The sequence below is a fragment of the Nomascus leucogenys genome, chromosome 9 (genome assembly GCF_006542625.1).
Source record: "Nomascus leucogenys isolate Asia chromosome 9, Asia_NLE_v1, whole genome shotgun sequence".
Taxonomy (NCBI): Eukaryota; Metazoa; Chordata; class Mammalia; order Primates; family Hylobatidae; genus Nomascus; species Nomascus leucogenys.
Genome location: NC_044389.1, coordinates 41718185 through 41735271, shown reverse-complemented (window position 1 = coordinate 41735271; position 17087 = coordinate 41718185). Strand labels below are relative to the sequence as shown.

Genomic DNA, 17087 nt, shown 5'->3' with positions numbered 1-17087 from the left:
CAACATGGAGAAACCCCCTCTCTGCTAAAAATACAAAATTAGCCTGGGTGAAGCTACCCGGGAGGCTGAGGCAGGAGAATTGCGTGAACCCGGGAGGCAGAGGTTGCAGTGAGCCGAGATCGCGCCATTGCGCTCCAGCCTGGGCAAAAAGAGTGAAATTCCGTCTCAAAAAAAAGAAAGAAAAGGACAGGCGTGGTGGCTCACGCCTGTAATCCCAGCACTTTGGGAGGCCGAGGCGGGTGGATCACGAGGTCAGGAGATCGAGACCATCCTGGCTAACACGGTGAAACCCCGTCTCTACTAAAAATACAAAATTTAGCCCGGCGTGGTGGCGGGCGCCTGTAGTCCCAGCTACTCCGGAGGCCGAGGCAGGAGAATGGCCTGAACCCAGAAGCTGGAGCTTGCAATGAGCTGAGATGGCGCCACTGCACTCCAGCCTGGGCGACAAAGCGAGACTCCATCTCAAAAAAAAAAAAAAAAATTCAGTGTATTTAAGTTAATTTGTTCAGTAGAGACTGAATTATTTATTTCATTAAGATATGAGGCCAGGATGTAAACATGATGGCAATATATGTATTGTATAAATAATGTCTTTGGATTACTTACTTATTTTATACAATAACCCTTTTTTTTTCTTTTTTGCAGGTTTCAGATTTGGGATATTGGTGTTTCTGTTTCGGAGAAATTATTCTTTTTCTTTTTAATTTGAAGAAAAATCATCAGTCTTGGAATACAGAAGAGGAACTAGAAATACACGTATTTTGTTTCACATTTGAACAGTCATTCTTGAGGAATACTCCATACCTGAGTAGACAGCCATGTGGCCATCACAGCTACTAATTTTCATGATGCTCTTAGCTCCAATAATTCATGGTAAGATTTTTGTGTAATGCTTAATGTTGTCTCACTTATTCATGCTAGACACTTCCTTGGGATCTTTGCTCTGAGATTGCTTTGTAGTTTTTCCTTACCATATGTTAGTATGAGTAAGTTAAGATAAAAGAACATAATGTGTATTTCTTTTTTTTTTTTTTTTGAGTCGGAGCCTCGCACTATCACCCAGGTTCGAGTGCAGTGGCACGATCTCGGCTCACTGCAACCTCTGCCTCCCGGGTTCACGCCATTCTCCTGCCTCAGCCTCCTGAGTAGCTGGGACTACAGGCACCCACCACCATGCCTGGCTAATTTTTTTTTTTTTTTTTTGTATTTTTAGTAGAGACAGGATTTCACCGTGTTAGCCAGGATGGTCTCGACCTCCTGACCTCGTGATCCACCCTCCTCGGCCTCCTAAAGTGCTGGGATTACAGGCGTGAGCCACTGCGCCCAGCCCATAATGTGTATTTTAAGCTGAAATAGTTATGAGTTTCCACTTGTATTTCTTAAAGTGCCTATTGAAATGTATTTAAAACCAAAAGGCTTTTTAAAAAGAGCTCTTGCATTTTATTTTTAGTCTTTACCACACTTTTGGAAAATCAGCTGAAATATTAATTATCTCATTTATTGTGATTTTTTTTGCTTGCATAGTTTCATACTTAAAAAAACATTTTTAATGTAGTAAATTTGGGCATTTGAAAGAAAACTCCAAAAGTAAAATCCTACTTATTCAAAAGTATCTGCTTTCCAAAACCAAGTAATTATTTTTTCTCTGAGTATTTACTACTCTGCACAATCTTTAATATACAGAACACAAACTATAACCTCCCAATAAAGGGAAGTAGTTTTTGTACTATACCTTGTAATGCAAAAACGCAAACAAAAAAAAACAAAAGAGCGGCTGGGCATGGTGGCTTACGCCTGTAATCCCAGCACTTTGGGAGGCCGAGTTGGGCAGATCACAAGGTCAGGAGATCAAGACCATCCTGGCTAACATGGTGAAACCCTGTCTCTACTAAAAATACAAAGAAATTAGCAGGGCACGGTGGCGGGTGCCTGTAGTCCCAGCTACTCGGGAGGCTGAGGCAGGAGAATGGCATAAACCTGGGAGGCAAAGCTTGCAGTGAGCCAAGATCGTGCCACTGCATTCCAGCCTGGGCGACAGAACGAGACTCCGTCTAAAAAAAAAAAACACACACAATAAAATAATATTAATGTATGTTTTCACCTTTTAAAGAAAGGTGATTATGGAAACATGCCAATATACTTAATAGACATGTATACTTAATGTTGTTCATTTAGACATCTTTGTATTTATAACAGAAATATGATAGTTTAGAAATGATGTACCTTTGCAAATTTTATAAAATATATCACATTATTTAATATATAAGCGAGACATTTATATTCTGTACAACTTAGAGTAATATTCACTGAATCTCAAACCTGGTAAATTAAAGTCTATATGTATGTTCCTCTTACACAATTTCATGTTTTTGGCTAATTATTGATTTTTTCACTAAGATGAAAATGTTGTAATATAGTCACTCTCTCATATGTTGATGATAATTATAGCAAAGAAAAAAGGACACAGCTGTATTTGCCACTGCTTGGGAGGTCTCAGAATAGTATAGTGTAGCAGGCAGCTGAAATGAATTTTTAGCCTCTTTAGCTCACTTTTGGTTTTTAATTGACTACAGAAACCCATTGTAGTTCATCAGTGATGCAATTCTGAATCTGGCCTGTGTTCTTAAGTTTTAACATGAATTGCATTTTGCTGTCATTCTAAATACTGGGTAAAATAACTTCTTTTGAAGTTTTCCTTTAAAGTTCCCTGGATGCAACATATTTAGTTCTAACAATTCACTATTTTATAAGGTAGAGATGTTTGTAAAATGGGAGTATCCTACTTACTCAACCATCTCAACCATCTTGTTTTAAGCAAATTTGTCTAAAATTTCAAAATATTTTCTTAATTCATATACTTATACATTCACATTCTCTGCATGGGCACATATAACGTTTTGTGATGTGGGAAAATAAAAATAATTATGTTACTTGAGACAATGCTTTTCTAATTAACCATATATGTAAAGGTGACTTAAATTAGTTATGTTATAAAAATTCCTCCCTTATAATGTTATTTTGAGAATAAAATAAATAGCATATGTAAATAATGCAGCACAGTGCATAGAAAATATTAAGTGCTTGAACATGTGAATTTCCTTCATCATATAATCTATCCCTCCGGTTAATTTTTGTTGCAGTAAATTATAACAACCAGGAATTAGCTAGCCGTAAGAGCCGATTTATTTAATGTTTATACTAGGGAAAAAAGAAAAATATCTGCATATATATTTACACACACACAATTCATATTCAAAAGATCAATCTAAAATTACCCTTGTTAGAGAAAATTAGGTTAAAAATAGCAGAAACAGACATTGTAAGAAAGATTCCTTTTTCAGAACTAAAATTCCTGGTTCCTAAAACTGACACATACTATGTATTTCAGTGGACCCCTAAATGCGGCTGAGCCATGGGTCTTGGTTCTTGGTTTGGGAACTGATAGTCTGCATTGAAAGCACACACACACACACACACACACAGAGAGAGAGAGAGAGAGAGAATATCTCCAAGTAATTCTTAGAAGTATTAAATCAACCCCTAGTATAATAATAGGACACATAAAAGACTGACCTGGTATGTAAAATACTCTGGGTTAAAAAAATAATCATTTCCATTTTATGTGGACTAATTCAATATTATCTTGAGTTTTGAACCATAGAGGAGAAAACAATATAGAAGCTTTTTACTTATAAACTTTTTCCTTTATTTTAAAACTTTGCACCTGAGAAAATACGAGTCGGTTTTGTCTCCCTTCTTTAAGAAGGCTTTTTCTTTTGCCTTTGTGATACCACTTCTGACTTGTGAATGAAGGGCTTTATAAGCAGCCTTTTGGAACCTAACTTGCTCATAAATAGAAAAATGTACCTTTGATCAAGTGCTGAAATATAATAGGATAGGAATTTTTAGAGTCCCCATCAATCCTGGCTTAAAAGAATACTGAGTAACTTGAAACCTTAGATGACTGGGTTAAAATGTATGTCACAGTTATAGAAGTACTTTTGGTTCCAACATATCCTCTGCTGATGTCTCCTTGCTACTGTTGTTGAGATGTCCAGATTTTTTGCCCTCTTGACCATTGGGAATTAATTCTTCTGGGTAATGATCTGAATTGCTATCCCTTTCTTCAGAGAAAATAATGATGATGACTACTGATTTTATAGCCATAAACTTTAGATGTTTTAGTTCACTTAATATTCACTATAATTGCATGGGTTTATTTTTTATTATTTGTTATTATTATCATAATCACTATCTTTACAGGTAAAAGACATTGAGGTACACAGTGGTAAAGTAAATTGAGGTCACACAGCTATTAAGGGACACAGAGGGAATTTAAAATCAAGGACTTCGCTTTTGAGCTCTGCTCTTGCTGGCAGTAGATATCCAATTCCTATCAAGGCCATTCCTCTTTACATAGAATCTCATCTCAACTCTCCTGGTCACTTGGGAGCAGGTGAGGCAGAAACATTGACCATCTGCCTCTTCCATGTTCTTGGGACAGACAGACTGTGGTTCTGAAGCCTGACAGACCAGAGATGAAATTCCAGCTCTGCCACCTACTGACTCTGTAATCCTGTTTATCTGAAAACTGGCTAATAAATATCATTAATTTACCCACTACAAGCCAGAAAACTGCTAGATGCTAAAGACAGGATCGTGAACAAAAGACTTGTATTTCTTCCCTCAACGAGCTTACAGTAACCTAAAAATGTGTAGCTTAATATAATTTTCATCTGTAAAAATGAACATTTATTCCTTGCAGAGCTATTTTAAGAAATGGATGCAAGGATGTATAACTTCTAACATGGTGCTTTGGCATTTGATAAACCTTTCGTTTTTTTCCCTACTCCTTTCTTACCTTCAAATAGAGGTAAACCCCTGAGCACTAGGTAAGGAAAATAAGTAATTACTGCTATTCTAACCATGAGAATGGAAAGAAATCTTTTTCTACTCAAACCTCAGTATCTATGTTTTGCCAAACATTTCTAAATACTAGTATCTAAACAAAATTATTGTCCATATTACTAATATCTAAACAAAATTATTCTCACCATGTAGGAATGTTTAAATTACTATTTTAATTGGTTATATATAATTGTTAGTGTTATATTTTTGCATAATCTCTACTTGAACAAAATTAGAAACTAAGCTAAAGAATTAATTCTGATAATGTTTAGGTTAGTTGAATAATCCCCACTTGCTCTAAATAGTCCGGTCAATGTTTTGCACAGAAAAACAAAACAAGTACATCAATATCACATAAATATGTACAATTTTTTAAATTAGGAAATGTCCCTGATTCTATGTTTATCTGTCCATATTCCGTGTCTCTGTGTACTTCTGTATTTCTCTTTTTCTGTTTTCCATGACTGTGTCCCCTTCCTGTAGAGCCATAATATCCTTATCTATAATGCAATGAGACCTGGCAGAAGTAAAGAGGAGCAGCTGAAGCAGATGGCCAGTTCTTTGCTGTGCACTACTGTAGTGTTGCATGAAGATAAAGGATTCTTTTTGTTGTTGTTCTATTGATATGGTTGGGAGCAAGGGAAAATAAGGAAATTGGAGAGCGAGAACCCAGTAATAATGTAGGTACCTGGGGCTCATTTTGATTGGCAGTAAAGAAACATCAAGGTCCAATGTGGGACCTTGGGCTGGGAGATCCATTCCTGGGAGGTAACTACACCAAAGCCCCGGATGATTGGGAGCTCAGAAGGTGATTGTGGTGCTCAAATATTTCAACTACATCTCAGCTTAATTGAACCTCACTTGTAAAAACTGAATCATAGTTGAAGAGTTACAAAGCAGGATCATTGGCACTTAAACTAGGAATAACGGCGAGCAGTGTGTTTTATAGCGTCTTCACAGAAAAAGAAAACTGCAATATAAAAAAAATGCTTCTAGAACCAGCTTATACTTGTTGTTTTTTTTTTTTCTGCAATTCTATTGTTAAAGTTGCATCTGTATTTATATATTCAGGGACTTTACTGGTTAGCCTGCATTTTATCATGTGCAACATATTACTTATAATAAACAGTTCTTAGTAGGGACAAAAGAGTGATCAGATGCATATTTGTTTTTATATAATTTTCACTTTATTGTTAATCTGTGTTTACAATTATAATACTAATGTCAATGATTTAAGATAATAGTCATATATTTTGTAACTTCTAAGATATGAAACTTGCAAAAGTACAAAATTACATTTAACTACATGGCATTTTATCATATAATTCTTTCTATGAAGATGTGTTTTATTAGTTGTGAAAGAGTCAGGTTGACTTCTAAGCTCTGCTTAACTTGGTTATTTTTAGAAATTAATCATCCTTGAAATGTTTATAATGCTTGCCAACTAGGTAATTTGTAATATCTGCAGTAATATAACTATGTTTATGGTCAAATACATTACACAGAAAAATCTGTGTCATGGTAATGATATATGAGGTTACTGCTAACACATCCAGCACCATCCACATTAGCCAGTGGGTACTGAGTTTTAAAATAGGTATTTTGTAAGCTAACTGCACAATCGCTAATATCACAATGTAAGCTACAAACATGCATGGCTGATAGCTTTACTTTATATGTAAGAATTTGTTTAAAAACTTTCTCAAATACTCAGTATGCAGGTTGGCAATTGGAAAATATATTTGTTTTTGCTTTTGTACTTGCAAAAGGTGTTACATATGAATTTAATTGTAGTAATAATCTATGAGTGACATGTACATACTTGGAGTAAAATAGCATTTTTCTATATTGAAATTTTATGTATTGTGACTATTTGAGGTGTTTGTAATTTATCACATTTTTTATATTTCTTGGTCTGTGGTGGACTCTGACTGCAATAGGGTTGTTGTTTTATACTTAATGTTGAACAAATTTAAAAATATTTGAATATGCAATATAAAGTCTTTTTTTTATTCTTTGGATTACTATTTACTTTAATCCTCAGTATAACTGGGTTATTTATAAATGGGTCATTTTTCTTTATATTGTCAAATTATAAGCATTCTTTATAAAAATATCTTTTTTGAAAAGACGGTAAGATACCGTTAGAAGACATTTAGTTTTAAGAGATTTTTAGACTATATTTTCTAAGAGTAGCTTTTAATTTTTTTATTTATTTTTAAAATTTCAATTTTAAGTAAAAATTTCAAATATTGTTATTAGTAAAAAATATTTTTTATTAATACATAATATTTGTACATGTTTATGGGGGTACTTATGGTATTTTGATACATGCATACAGTGTATAATGATCAAATTGGAGTACTTAGGATATTCGTCCCTTCAACCATTTTTCATTATTTTGTTTTGGGAATGTTTCAGATTTTCTGGGAGGCTATTTGCCTGGAGTTACCCACTTAAATTCTCATCTATTTTATGTTGAATCATGCACCATTTGTCTACCTTCATCACTTCAAATTCTCCAACCCCCTTTTTGTAAGACAGGGTCTCACTCTGTCACCCAGGCTGTAGTGCAGTGGCATAATCAGAGTCCACTGTAACCTCAACCTCCTGGGCTCAGGCAATCCTCCCACTTCAGCCTCCCAAGTAGCTAGGACCACAGGCATGTGCCATCATGCCTGGCTAATTTTTAAAATTTTTTCATAAAGATGGAGTCTTGCTATGTTGCCCAGGCTGGTCTCAAACTCTAGACCTGCAGCAATCCTCCTGCCTTGACCTCCCAGAGCACTGGGATTACGAGTGTGAACCACTGTACCCAGCCCCCTTTTACTCGTGTATTTGATTCCTCAAAGTAGTTCATTCATTCAGAATTTTTTTAAAAAAATAATTTTTAATTATTATGGATATTTAATAGTGCATGTTTATGGGATACATATAGTATTTGATACAAGCATACAATTTGTAAGGATCAGTTACTCCAGGGTAATTAGGGTATCTATCATCTCAGATATGTTTATTTATATGTGTTAGGAATATTACAATTCTACTCTTTTAGTTATTTTGAAATATACAATAAATTATTGTTGGTTATAGTCGCCATATCTTGCTACTGAGCACTAAATCTTATTCCTTCTACCTAACAGTATTTTTGTACCAACTAACCATCTTCTCTTCATCTTTCTCCTCTCCACTAATCTTCCCATCCTCTGGTAACCATCATTCTACTCTCTATGTCCGTTAGTTTAATATTTTTTTAATTTCTCATATATTACTGATAACATGCAATGTTTGTCTTTCTATGCTTGGCTTAAGAATTTCATCACTTTTTTATAGCTGGATAAATTTCACTGTGTATGTGTAACCACATTTTCTTTATCCATTCATTCATTGATGGACACTTAGGTTGATTCCATATCTTGGCCATTGTGAATAGCGTTGCAATAAATATGGGAGTGCACATATCTCTTCAATATACTTATTTTCTTTCTTTTCCACATATACCCATCAGTGGGATTTCTGGATCGTATGGTAGTTCTTTAAGTCTCTTGAGGGACCTTCATGCTGTTCTCCACAGTGGCTGCTATTTACATTTATTATTTACATTCCCACCAACAGACAAAGGTTCCCCTTTCTCCACATCCTCACCAGCATTTGTTATTGCCTGTTTTTGGATAACAGCCATTTTAACTGTGGGAGATGATATTTCATTGTAGTTATAATTTGCACTTCTCTGATGATTAGCGATGTTGAGCATTTTGCATTTAGCCATTGGTCATTTGCATATCTTCTTCTGAGAAATGCCTATTCACATCTTTTGCTCATTTTAAAATCAGATTGATTTTTTTCCTGTTGAGTTATTAACCCTTGTCAGATGATAGCTTGCAAATATTTTGTCCCATTCTTGTGGGTTGTCTCCTCACTTTTATATTGTTATTATGACTATAAAAATTAATAGTTGTCCATAATTGAAACTTTATTTTTATAGGAGACCTGTATACTGGTGAATTGTATACAAACAGCAAGGCAATTCATTAAGTTCTATTGGTTTTCAATTATTTCTTCCTAAGAAAATGATGAAGATAATTAAACTTTGGTAGCCAAGAAAAATTTCTATTTTTGGTCGAGTCTGAATTTTTTTGAGATTTTGGAAATCCTCGTTTTTATATTTTTATATCTTTGCTCAAATTATAAATATTGAGTCTTTCATTTTATTTCTGTAGATTGTTTTTCTCTAATATGTTCTGCAAATTGCTGAATGCCTCTTTTCGTTCATTTCAAGAGTAATTCTATAGCTTTGCATCTCTCTATCAAATCCGCATATTATATATTAGTGTCCTCTGGACTCACATCACATCTTTTAATTAAAAAAACAAACAAACAAAAATGGAAATCAGCAGAGAACCTGGTGTTTTATATGGCAAGGATAATTAGTGATTAATAAATGTTGATACTGAATAGCTCCTGTAGTTTTCAGGAACTATAGAAGATGGTGTCACCATATTTAGGAAGCATTGCTTACATGAAGCCCAGAAACTGAAGTTTACAATATCATCCAATCTAAACTCTTTAGAATCCTATCTTGTATGGTCCTATTAAATGAAGTAGAAAGATCTTAAGCCTTAGAGTTTAACTCCAGTTCCATTACTTCCAAGATATATGGCCTTAACGAGTTTAAATCACAGTTTATTTATTCGTTAAATGAGTAATTAGGCCTACTTTGTTATAGTATGAGGATTAAATAAAATAATGTATAAAAAGGCCCTAATACAAAGCCTCACACATTTAATCCTGGGAGAATGGGGTCATTAAAACATACCTTTAGGAATTAGAACTAAAAAAAACAAATGATCTGAATAGTAAGCAAAATTTAAAATACAACACCATCTTGGGGTCACTTACATTCCACAGTTCTTTTTCAAAGACTGCATTGTATATTCTTAATCCCCAGTGTGACAGTTTCTCTAATTATGAGTCTACGCATTTGTACACACATCCCGTCATTATATTTAGGACTCACCCACTGGACTGTAACTAAGTCTTTAATGAGTTACTAATGAACATCTTAAGCTTAGATCAGCATTCAAAGAAAAATGTTAAAGGCTGTTGAAAAGCTATTCAAAGTGCAATGCTGTCACTTAATTAGACTGTAAACCCAATAAAATATCCTGTCATCACTCTTCTAAGTTTGAAAAAATTGAATAGTGAGTAACAGATATACCCTCACTTTGGTGTCATTAGGTTTATGTGAAGTTAAAAAGGGTAAATTCAGTGACCTAAATTAGAGAAATCATTGTTTTGATTAAATGTAAAGATAAAAATAACTTGTAAACATAAAATAGCATATTACAACATTTCATTCTTTTTCTTGGACTCAGTTGACTTTAAAACAGATTGATTTTGTTGTTGTATTGGAGAATAACATGATGTGAGGAAAAAACCTAATGATTAGATATGTAGGTTAAAAACATAAAATTAAAAAAAAAACCCTCTGTATTTATAAAAGAACAAATAGTCTGCTTTCACTCATTACTGATTCTCTCCAAGCTGTTAGAGATATCACAAGAGTAGTAAACATACACATTATCTGAATTAGATCAGAACTAATCTTTAGTATAGCTCTCCATACAAATCAACAATGGTGGTGACAATTTAGCAATGATCATTTTTCTTCTTTTTTTTCTCCTTTTGATAGGGAACTTGGTGAAGCCATGCAGACCTTAAGGGCACATTATTTAATAATGAAGACAAATAATGCATAAAATTTAAAGCAACAGGCTGGTATGATGCTCTCCCTCCAGGGAACACTACACAATTGCTTAAAAGGAGGCCTTTTAGATTAGTTACAATAGCTGGATAGTTGGAAGAGCTGTGATAGCACAGATGTATTAGAGGTTACAGGCTGTTGGCAGGCTTTATGTTGTCCCTCTGCAGACAGATAAAAAACCACCATGTCGATTTTTAAAAGTAGGTGTCCAATAATAATCACATTCTATGTATACCACCAACATAATGTAATCGATCATTTTGACATTTGAGCCTGTTAACATATTTGCTGTCTTGTTAAACAGAATTTAGGCATTCACTGAAACTAATGGACATGAAGATGTGATAAGGTTTGGCTCTGTGGCCCCACCCAAATCTCATCTTGAATTGTACTTCTATAATTCCCACGGGTTGTGGGAGGGACTTTAAAACAGATTGATTTTGTTTTGTCTATGTGTTGAGAAGGGCGGATGGGTGGCAAAAATATCTTAACACCGTAAAAAAGCAAAACAGTTCTCATTCTTCTCAGCTGTCTTCAGAAATGCCAGTTATTATTTACTTAGGAGAAGGAGCTAGAACTCGCTAACAAAACAGACCTCTGTCAATATATGGATCATTTTTGCTCATTTTGCTCACACATTAGTTCTAATTGGCAGTATGATTAAGGAAGAGTGCCTCATTACTATAGTTGTAAAGATTTTTAAAGAAAGAATTTACAGCATTCTGAAAGTATAGTTGCCACACCACTAAAAAATTTATATTCTTGAGGAGGGGAGTAGAGGAAAAAAAAAGTTGATGTTATCCAAATAACAAATTCTGAAGGTTTTTTGTTACCATAAACTTAAATTTGTTTGCATTATGCTTACAAGGAGGCAGGTGTTTGGAAAATCTTACTATTAGTTATCACTCCTCTTAAGGTACATAATATGGATTTTATTTGACTGGAATAAAAAAACATCCTTTTTGCCAGAAGCCAAATCTCTAATAAATTTATATCACTAACAGAAATCTCTGCTTACTCATTTTCAGAAGTGTTTAAGGTATTTACATCACAGTATTACAATTTAGGCAACAATTATAATGAAAGTCACTATTTTTCCCTTTATTGATAGGATATATAAAGTGCCAGCTATGAAAACCAATTAAAAAGCAATCTTAAAAAGTTGGTTCTTTTGTTCTTTAACAAAATGAAATGTTTCCCTTTAGCTTTATTCACAGCCACGTGTTTGACTCTTTCACTATTCTCAGGGTGTTTTATAAAGCTTTTGTAACATAGTAGCTTAGTGTTCTGATAATGACTGTAATAAGTAAAAGCAGACTGTTTATTCTTTTATAAATACAGAGGTTCTTTTTTTATTTTTTTAACCTACATATCTAATCATACCTAGATCTTTTTTCCTCATGTCATCTGTTAAGTTATTTATTTTTATAATTTCAACTGTTATATTAGATTCAGGGGGTAAATGTACAGGTTTGTTACAGGAGTATATTGCATGACTCTGAGGCAAATGATCCTGTCACCCAGGGTAATGAGCATACTACCCAATAGGTAGTTTTCCGACCTTGCCCTACTCTCCCTCTTAGTTCCCGGTGTTTATCGTTCTCATCTTGTATTAGTCTGTTTTCATGCTGCTGATAAAGACATTCCTGAGACTGGGAAGAAAGAGAGGTTTAATTGGACTTGCAGTTTCAGATGGCTCAGGAGGCCTTAGAATCATGGCGGAAGGCAAAGGCAATTCTTAATGGCAGTAGCAAGAGAAAAATGAGGAGGATGCAAAAGTGGAAACCCCTGATAAAACCATCAGATCTTGTGAAACTTATTCACTATTATAAGAACAGTATGGAGGAAACCGCCCCCTTGATTCAAACTATCCCACTGGTTCCATCCCACAACCCATGGGAATTATGGGAGTACAATTCAAGATGAGATTTGGGTGAGGCCACACACAGAGCCAGACCATATCACATTTTTTTTTTTATTTTTTTTTTGAGACAGAGTTTCTCACTTGTTGCCCAGGCTGGAGTGCAATGGCACGATGTCGGCTCACCACAACCTCCGCCTCCCAGGTTCAAGTGATTCTCCTGCCTCAGCCTCCTGAGTAGCTGGGATTATAGGCACCCGCCACCATGCCCAGCTAATTTTTGCATTTTTAGTAGAGACAGGGTCTTGCCATGTTGGCCAGGCTGGTCTTGAACTCCTGACCTCGGGTGATCCACCCGCCTTGGCCTCCCAAAGTGCTGGGATTACAGGCATTAGCCACTGCGCCTGGTGCATATCACATCTTAATGTCCATAAGTTTCAATGTTTAGCTTCCACTTATAAGTCAATATATGCAATCTTTGGTTTTCTGTTCCTGTGTTAATTCACTTAGGATGATGGCCTCCACTGGCATCCATGTTGCTGGAAAGGACATGATTTCATTATTTTTTATGGCTGCATAGTATTCCATGCTCTGTGTGTGTGTGTGTGTGTGTGTGTGTGTGTGTGTGTGTATAATTTTATTTATCCAGTCTACCATTGATGAGCACTTGGGTTGATTCCATGTCTTTACAATTATAAATAGTGCTGCAATGTATATACAAATGCATATGTCTTTTTGGTAGAATAATTTATCTTCCTTTGGGTATGTACCCAATAATGGGAATACTGGGTAGAACAATAGTTCTGGTTTTAGTTCTTTGAGAAATCTCCAACCTGCTTTCCACAGCAGCTGAACTAACTAGCATTTCCACCAACAGTATGTAGGCAGCCCTTTTACTCCACAGCCTCACCAGCATCTGTTATTTTCTGTCTTTTTAATAATAGCCATTCTGACTGGTGTGAGACGGTATCTCACTGAGGTTTTGATTTGTATTTCTCTGATGATTAGTGATATTGAGTGTTCTTTTTGTGTTTGTTGGCTGCTTATATGTCTTCTTTTGAGAAGTGTTTGTTCATGTCCTTTGCATGCTTTTTAATGGGGTTGTTTTTTGCTTGTTGAATCATTTAAGCTCTCTGTAATATTAGGCATTTGTCAGATGCATAGTTTGCAAATATTTCCTCCCATTCTGTGGGTTGTCTGTTTACTCTGTTGATAGTTTCTTTTGCTGTGTGAAAGTTCTTTAGTTTTATTAGGTCCCACTTGTCAATTTTTGGTTTTGTTGCAATTGTTTTGGAGGACAGTCATAAATTCTTTCTTAAGGCTGATGTCAGAATGATACCTTATATGTTTGCTTGTAGGATTTTTATAGTTTAGGATCTTACATTTAGAATTTTAATCCATCTTGATTGAATTTTTGCATATGCTGAAAAGTAAGGGCCTTGTTTCATTATTTTGCATACATGGCCAGCCAGTTATCCTAACACCGCTTATTAAATAGGGAGTCATTTCCGCATTGCGTTATTTTTGTTGACCTTGTTGAAGATCAGATGGTTGTACATGTGTAGCTTTATTTCTGGCTTCTCTATTCTGTTCTGTTGCTCTATTTGTCTGTTTTGTATTAGTGCCACACTTATAAGGTCACTGTAACCTTATAAGATAGTTTGAAGTTTGGCAATGTGATGCCTCCAGCTTTGTTCTTTTTGCTGAGGATTGCTTTGGCTACTGGGGCTCTTTTTTGATTCCACAGGAATTTTACAATATTTTTTTTCTAATTTTGTAAAAACTGACATTGATAGTTTGGTAGGAATAGCATTCAATCTGTAGAGTGCTTTGGGTGGGCAGTATGGCCATTCTAGCAATATTAATTCTTCTAATCCATGTGCATGGAATGTTTTTCCATTTGTTTGTGTCATCTCTGATTTCTTTGAGCAGTGTTTTGTAGTTCTCCTCGTACAGATCTTTCACCTCCCTGATTAGATGGATTCCTAAATATTTTATTTTCTTGATGACTATTGTAAATGTGATTATGTTCTTGACTTGGCTCTTAGCTTGAATGTTACTGGTGTATAGAGGTAGCTCATGCCTGTAATCCCAACACTGCGGGAGGGCGAGGTGGGCTGATCACTTGAGGTCGGGAGCTCAAGGCCACCCTTGTCAACTTGGCGAAACCCTCTGTCTACTAAAAATACAAAAAATTAGCCGGACATGGTGGCAGGTGCCTGTTATCTCAGCTACTCAGGAGGTTGCAGTAGGAGAATCACTTGAACCCAGGAAGCGGAGGTTGCAGTGAGCTGAGATCACGCAACTGCACTCTCCAGCCTGGGTGACAGAGTGAGACTCTTGTCATAAAAAAAAAAAAAATGCTACTGATTTTTGTATGCTGATTGTATACCCTGAAACTTTACTGAAGTTGTTTATCAGGTCTAGGAGCTGTCTCTTGCCTTTAGGGTTTTCTAGATATAGAATCATGTTGTTAGCAAAGAGAGATTATTTGATTACTTCTTTTTTTATTTGAATGACTACAAAAGTTTGTCTTACTTGTTTTATCTTACTGTAACAAGCTATGTTTTGGAGAAAATTAATGAGGAACCTAGTCTGAAGTGTAATTTCTTGCCCACATCAGGCATACCAGTACTTTATGAAACAAGGTAGTCTAGAGAAGGAACCTGTTGAGTTAATTAATATTCAGGTATACCATAAAATTGGCTTCATCATACACAGGAGGACAATTTGTTACTACTTAGCTTAGCTGTTTTCTTATAAGACCCAGAATTGAAACAGATTTACCCCTCTGTGTTAAGACTTTCATGTTGCAATTTCTACATGATGGCATCTTTACTCAGGTGCTTGAATTGGATCTTTTATGACTATTGTTAGAGATTACTACCCAGCCTATAAAGAAATTATGCAGCTATCATATACACCTTAGGGAGAAATCAAGAAAGACATAATCTTTTATATGGCTAAAATGAAGGTGCTGTAGGAGAGAGCCGTTCAGATATGCCTAAGGAAGCAGGATTGAAAATGTTCTTTTATTTACAGAAAAGGAAATGAAAACAGTGGTCTCTTCTCTGCCCCCAACACTTCTCTTTCCTTCCCTTTTATTATATATGTTGCAGTGAAGTTGGAATAGACATTTCAGTAGCAATCAACCATTTGCTATTGTAACTTTTTCAATATAATTTCCAGCATTTACACAATACTTTCCTGTTAGCTAAAGAGTTTTGCACATAATAGCTCAGTGAATACTCATAACAATCCAATGAGTCATAGGTAGTAGGACTGGTAATTTTCAGATGAAAAAATAGACTCAGAGCTGTGAATGTAATGATGCAATAATATATTTTAAGTGACTTTTGAGGAGAAACTCAACCCAAAATTTCTTAGCCATCTTGTGGAGGCTTCATCCATAGGCATTTTTATAACCTACTGAGCATTTATTTGCCTTATTTTATAGATCTATGATTTAAATTATAAATAAACCAACGAAAGTAGCATATTGAGATTGAGCTAGAATATAATAAAATAAAATAAGTAAAATTTTAAAATCTTCAATTAGGGAAGACAGCAATACTGTGTTTGTTTAAATTTTGGAAATTAAAAGGAACAAGATTTTGAGTATGTTTTAGTAGAGAATGGAAGGGAAATGTTATGAAATTTGATGATCATTTTATCTAGAGATAGAGAACTGTTTGGTAAAATTATGGAAAGAGTGATATTAGAAAGTGGTGAGATTTGGAAAGCCTGAGCAGTAGGGGAAAGGATTTCCTGCTAGGAAGGATACTTTGTACAAAGGATTAGGCAAGTATGTTCAGGAGGATAAGTATTCTCTTTCCAAGAGATGCTACCACGGTGAAAGACAGAGTGTAATATGTAGGTTAGAGTCATAGCTATATTAGTGTACATTTCAAACCCTATAAGGTTCATGGTTGGGTTGCTAATAAAGACATGGTGAAATATAACTCTAAAACACAAAAATAAATGACTTGTGAGAAAAATTGTTAGTTGATGAAAATTAAAGCACTTGTAACTCTGATAAATATGCCCAGGTTGTATTTTTTTTTTTTTAGCATTTCTCTCATTATAGAATTAGCCCATTGTTTTGTTTAGAGTCCCAGCTCACTGTTATGATTAATAGCTATCTGGAGGAATAAGCTGAATGATTGACTGAATTACAAAGCTGCTCATGTAAGAAGAACAAGAAATTAGAAACAGCTGAAGTTGTTTAGCAACAGTACTTACTTAATTTTAAAAAAATTTATAAATCAGTATTGATCTCTGAAAATTATCTATCATTGAATTATGATATATATTGGTACTTATACCAATTATATGTTCCACAGATAATATGAAAACTCTAGTATTATCATCACAAATACTTTACCTTTTAAAAACTCATTATTTTTCTTTTGTTTACCTCTTGCCTCATATCTGCCCACAACCAACATTCTGGAACAGTGATGCTCTGATGGCTTTTGATATTTAAGAGACATGAACGTGGGATAAATATTTTGATGATTATAGTAGGCTATGAAATACTAATTTTATATTTCA

General features: G+C 34.8%; 1 protein-coding gene across 22 annotated transcripts in view; it reads left to right on the top strand.

The window, feature by feature from the left end:
* Positions 1 to 17087, top strand: part of ADGRL3 (adhesion G protein-coupled receptor L3) — an 871587-nt gene that overhangs the window by 302102 nt on the left and 552398 nt on the right. For all 22 annotated transcript variants that reach the window (XM_030818870.1, XM_030818875.1, XM_030818872.1 and 19 more), the window contains one exon: positions 646 to 873. In XM_030818870.1, the coding sequence (XP_030674730.1) occupies positions 819 to 873 (55 nt within the window). In that variant the 5' untranslated portion in view covers positions 646 to 818. The remainder of the gene's footprint in view (positions 1 to 645; positions 874 to 17087) is intronic.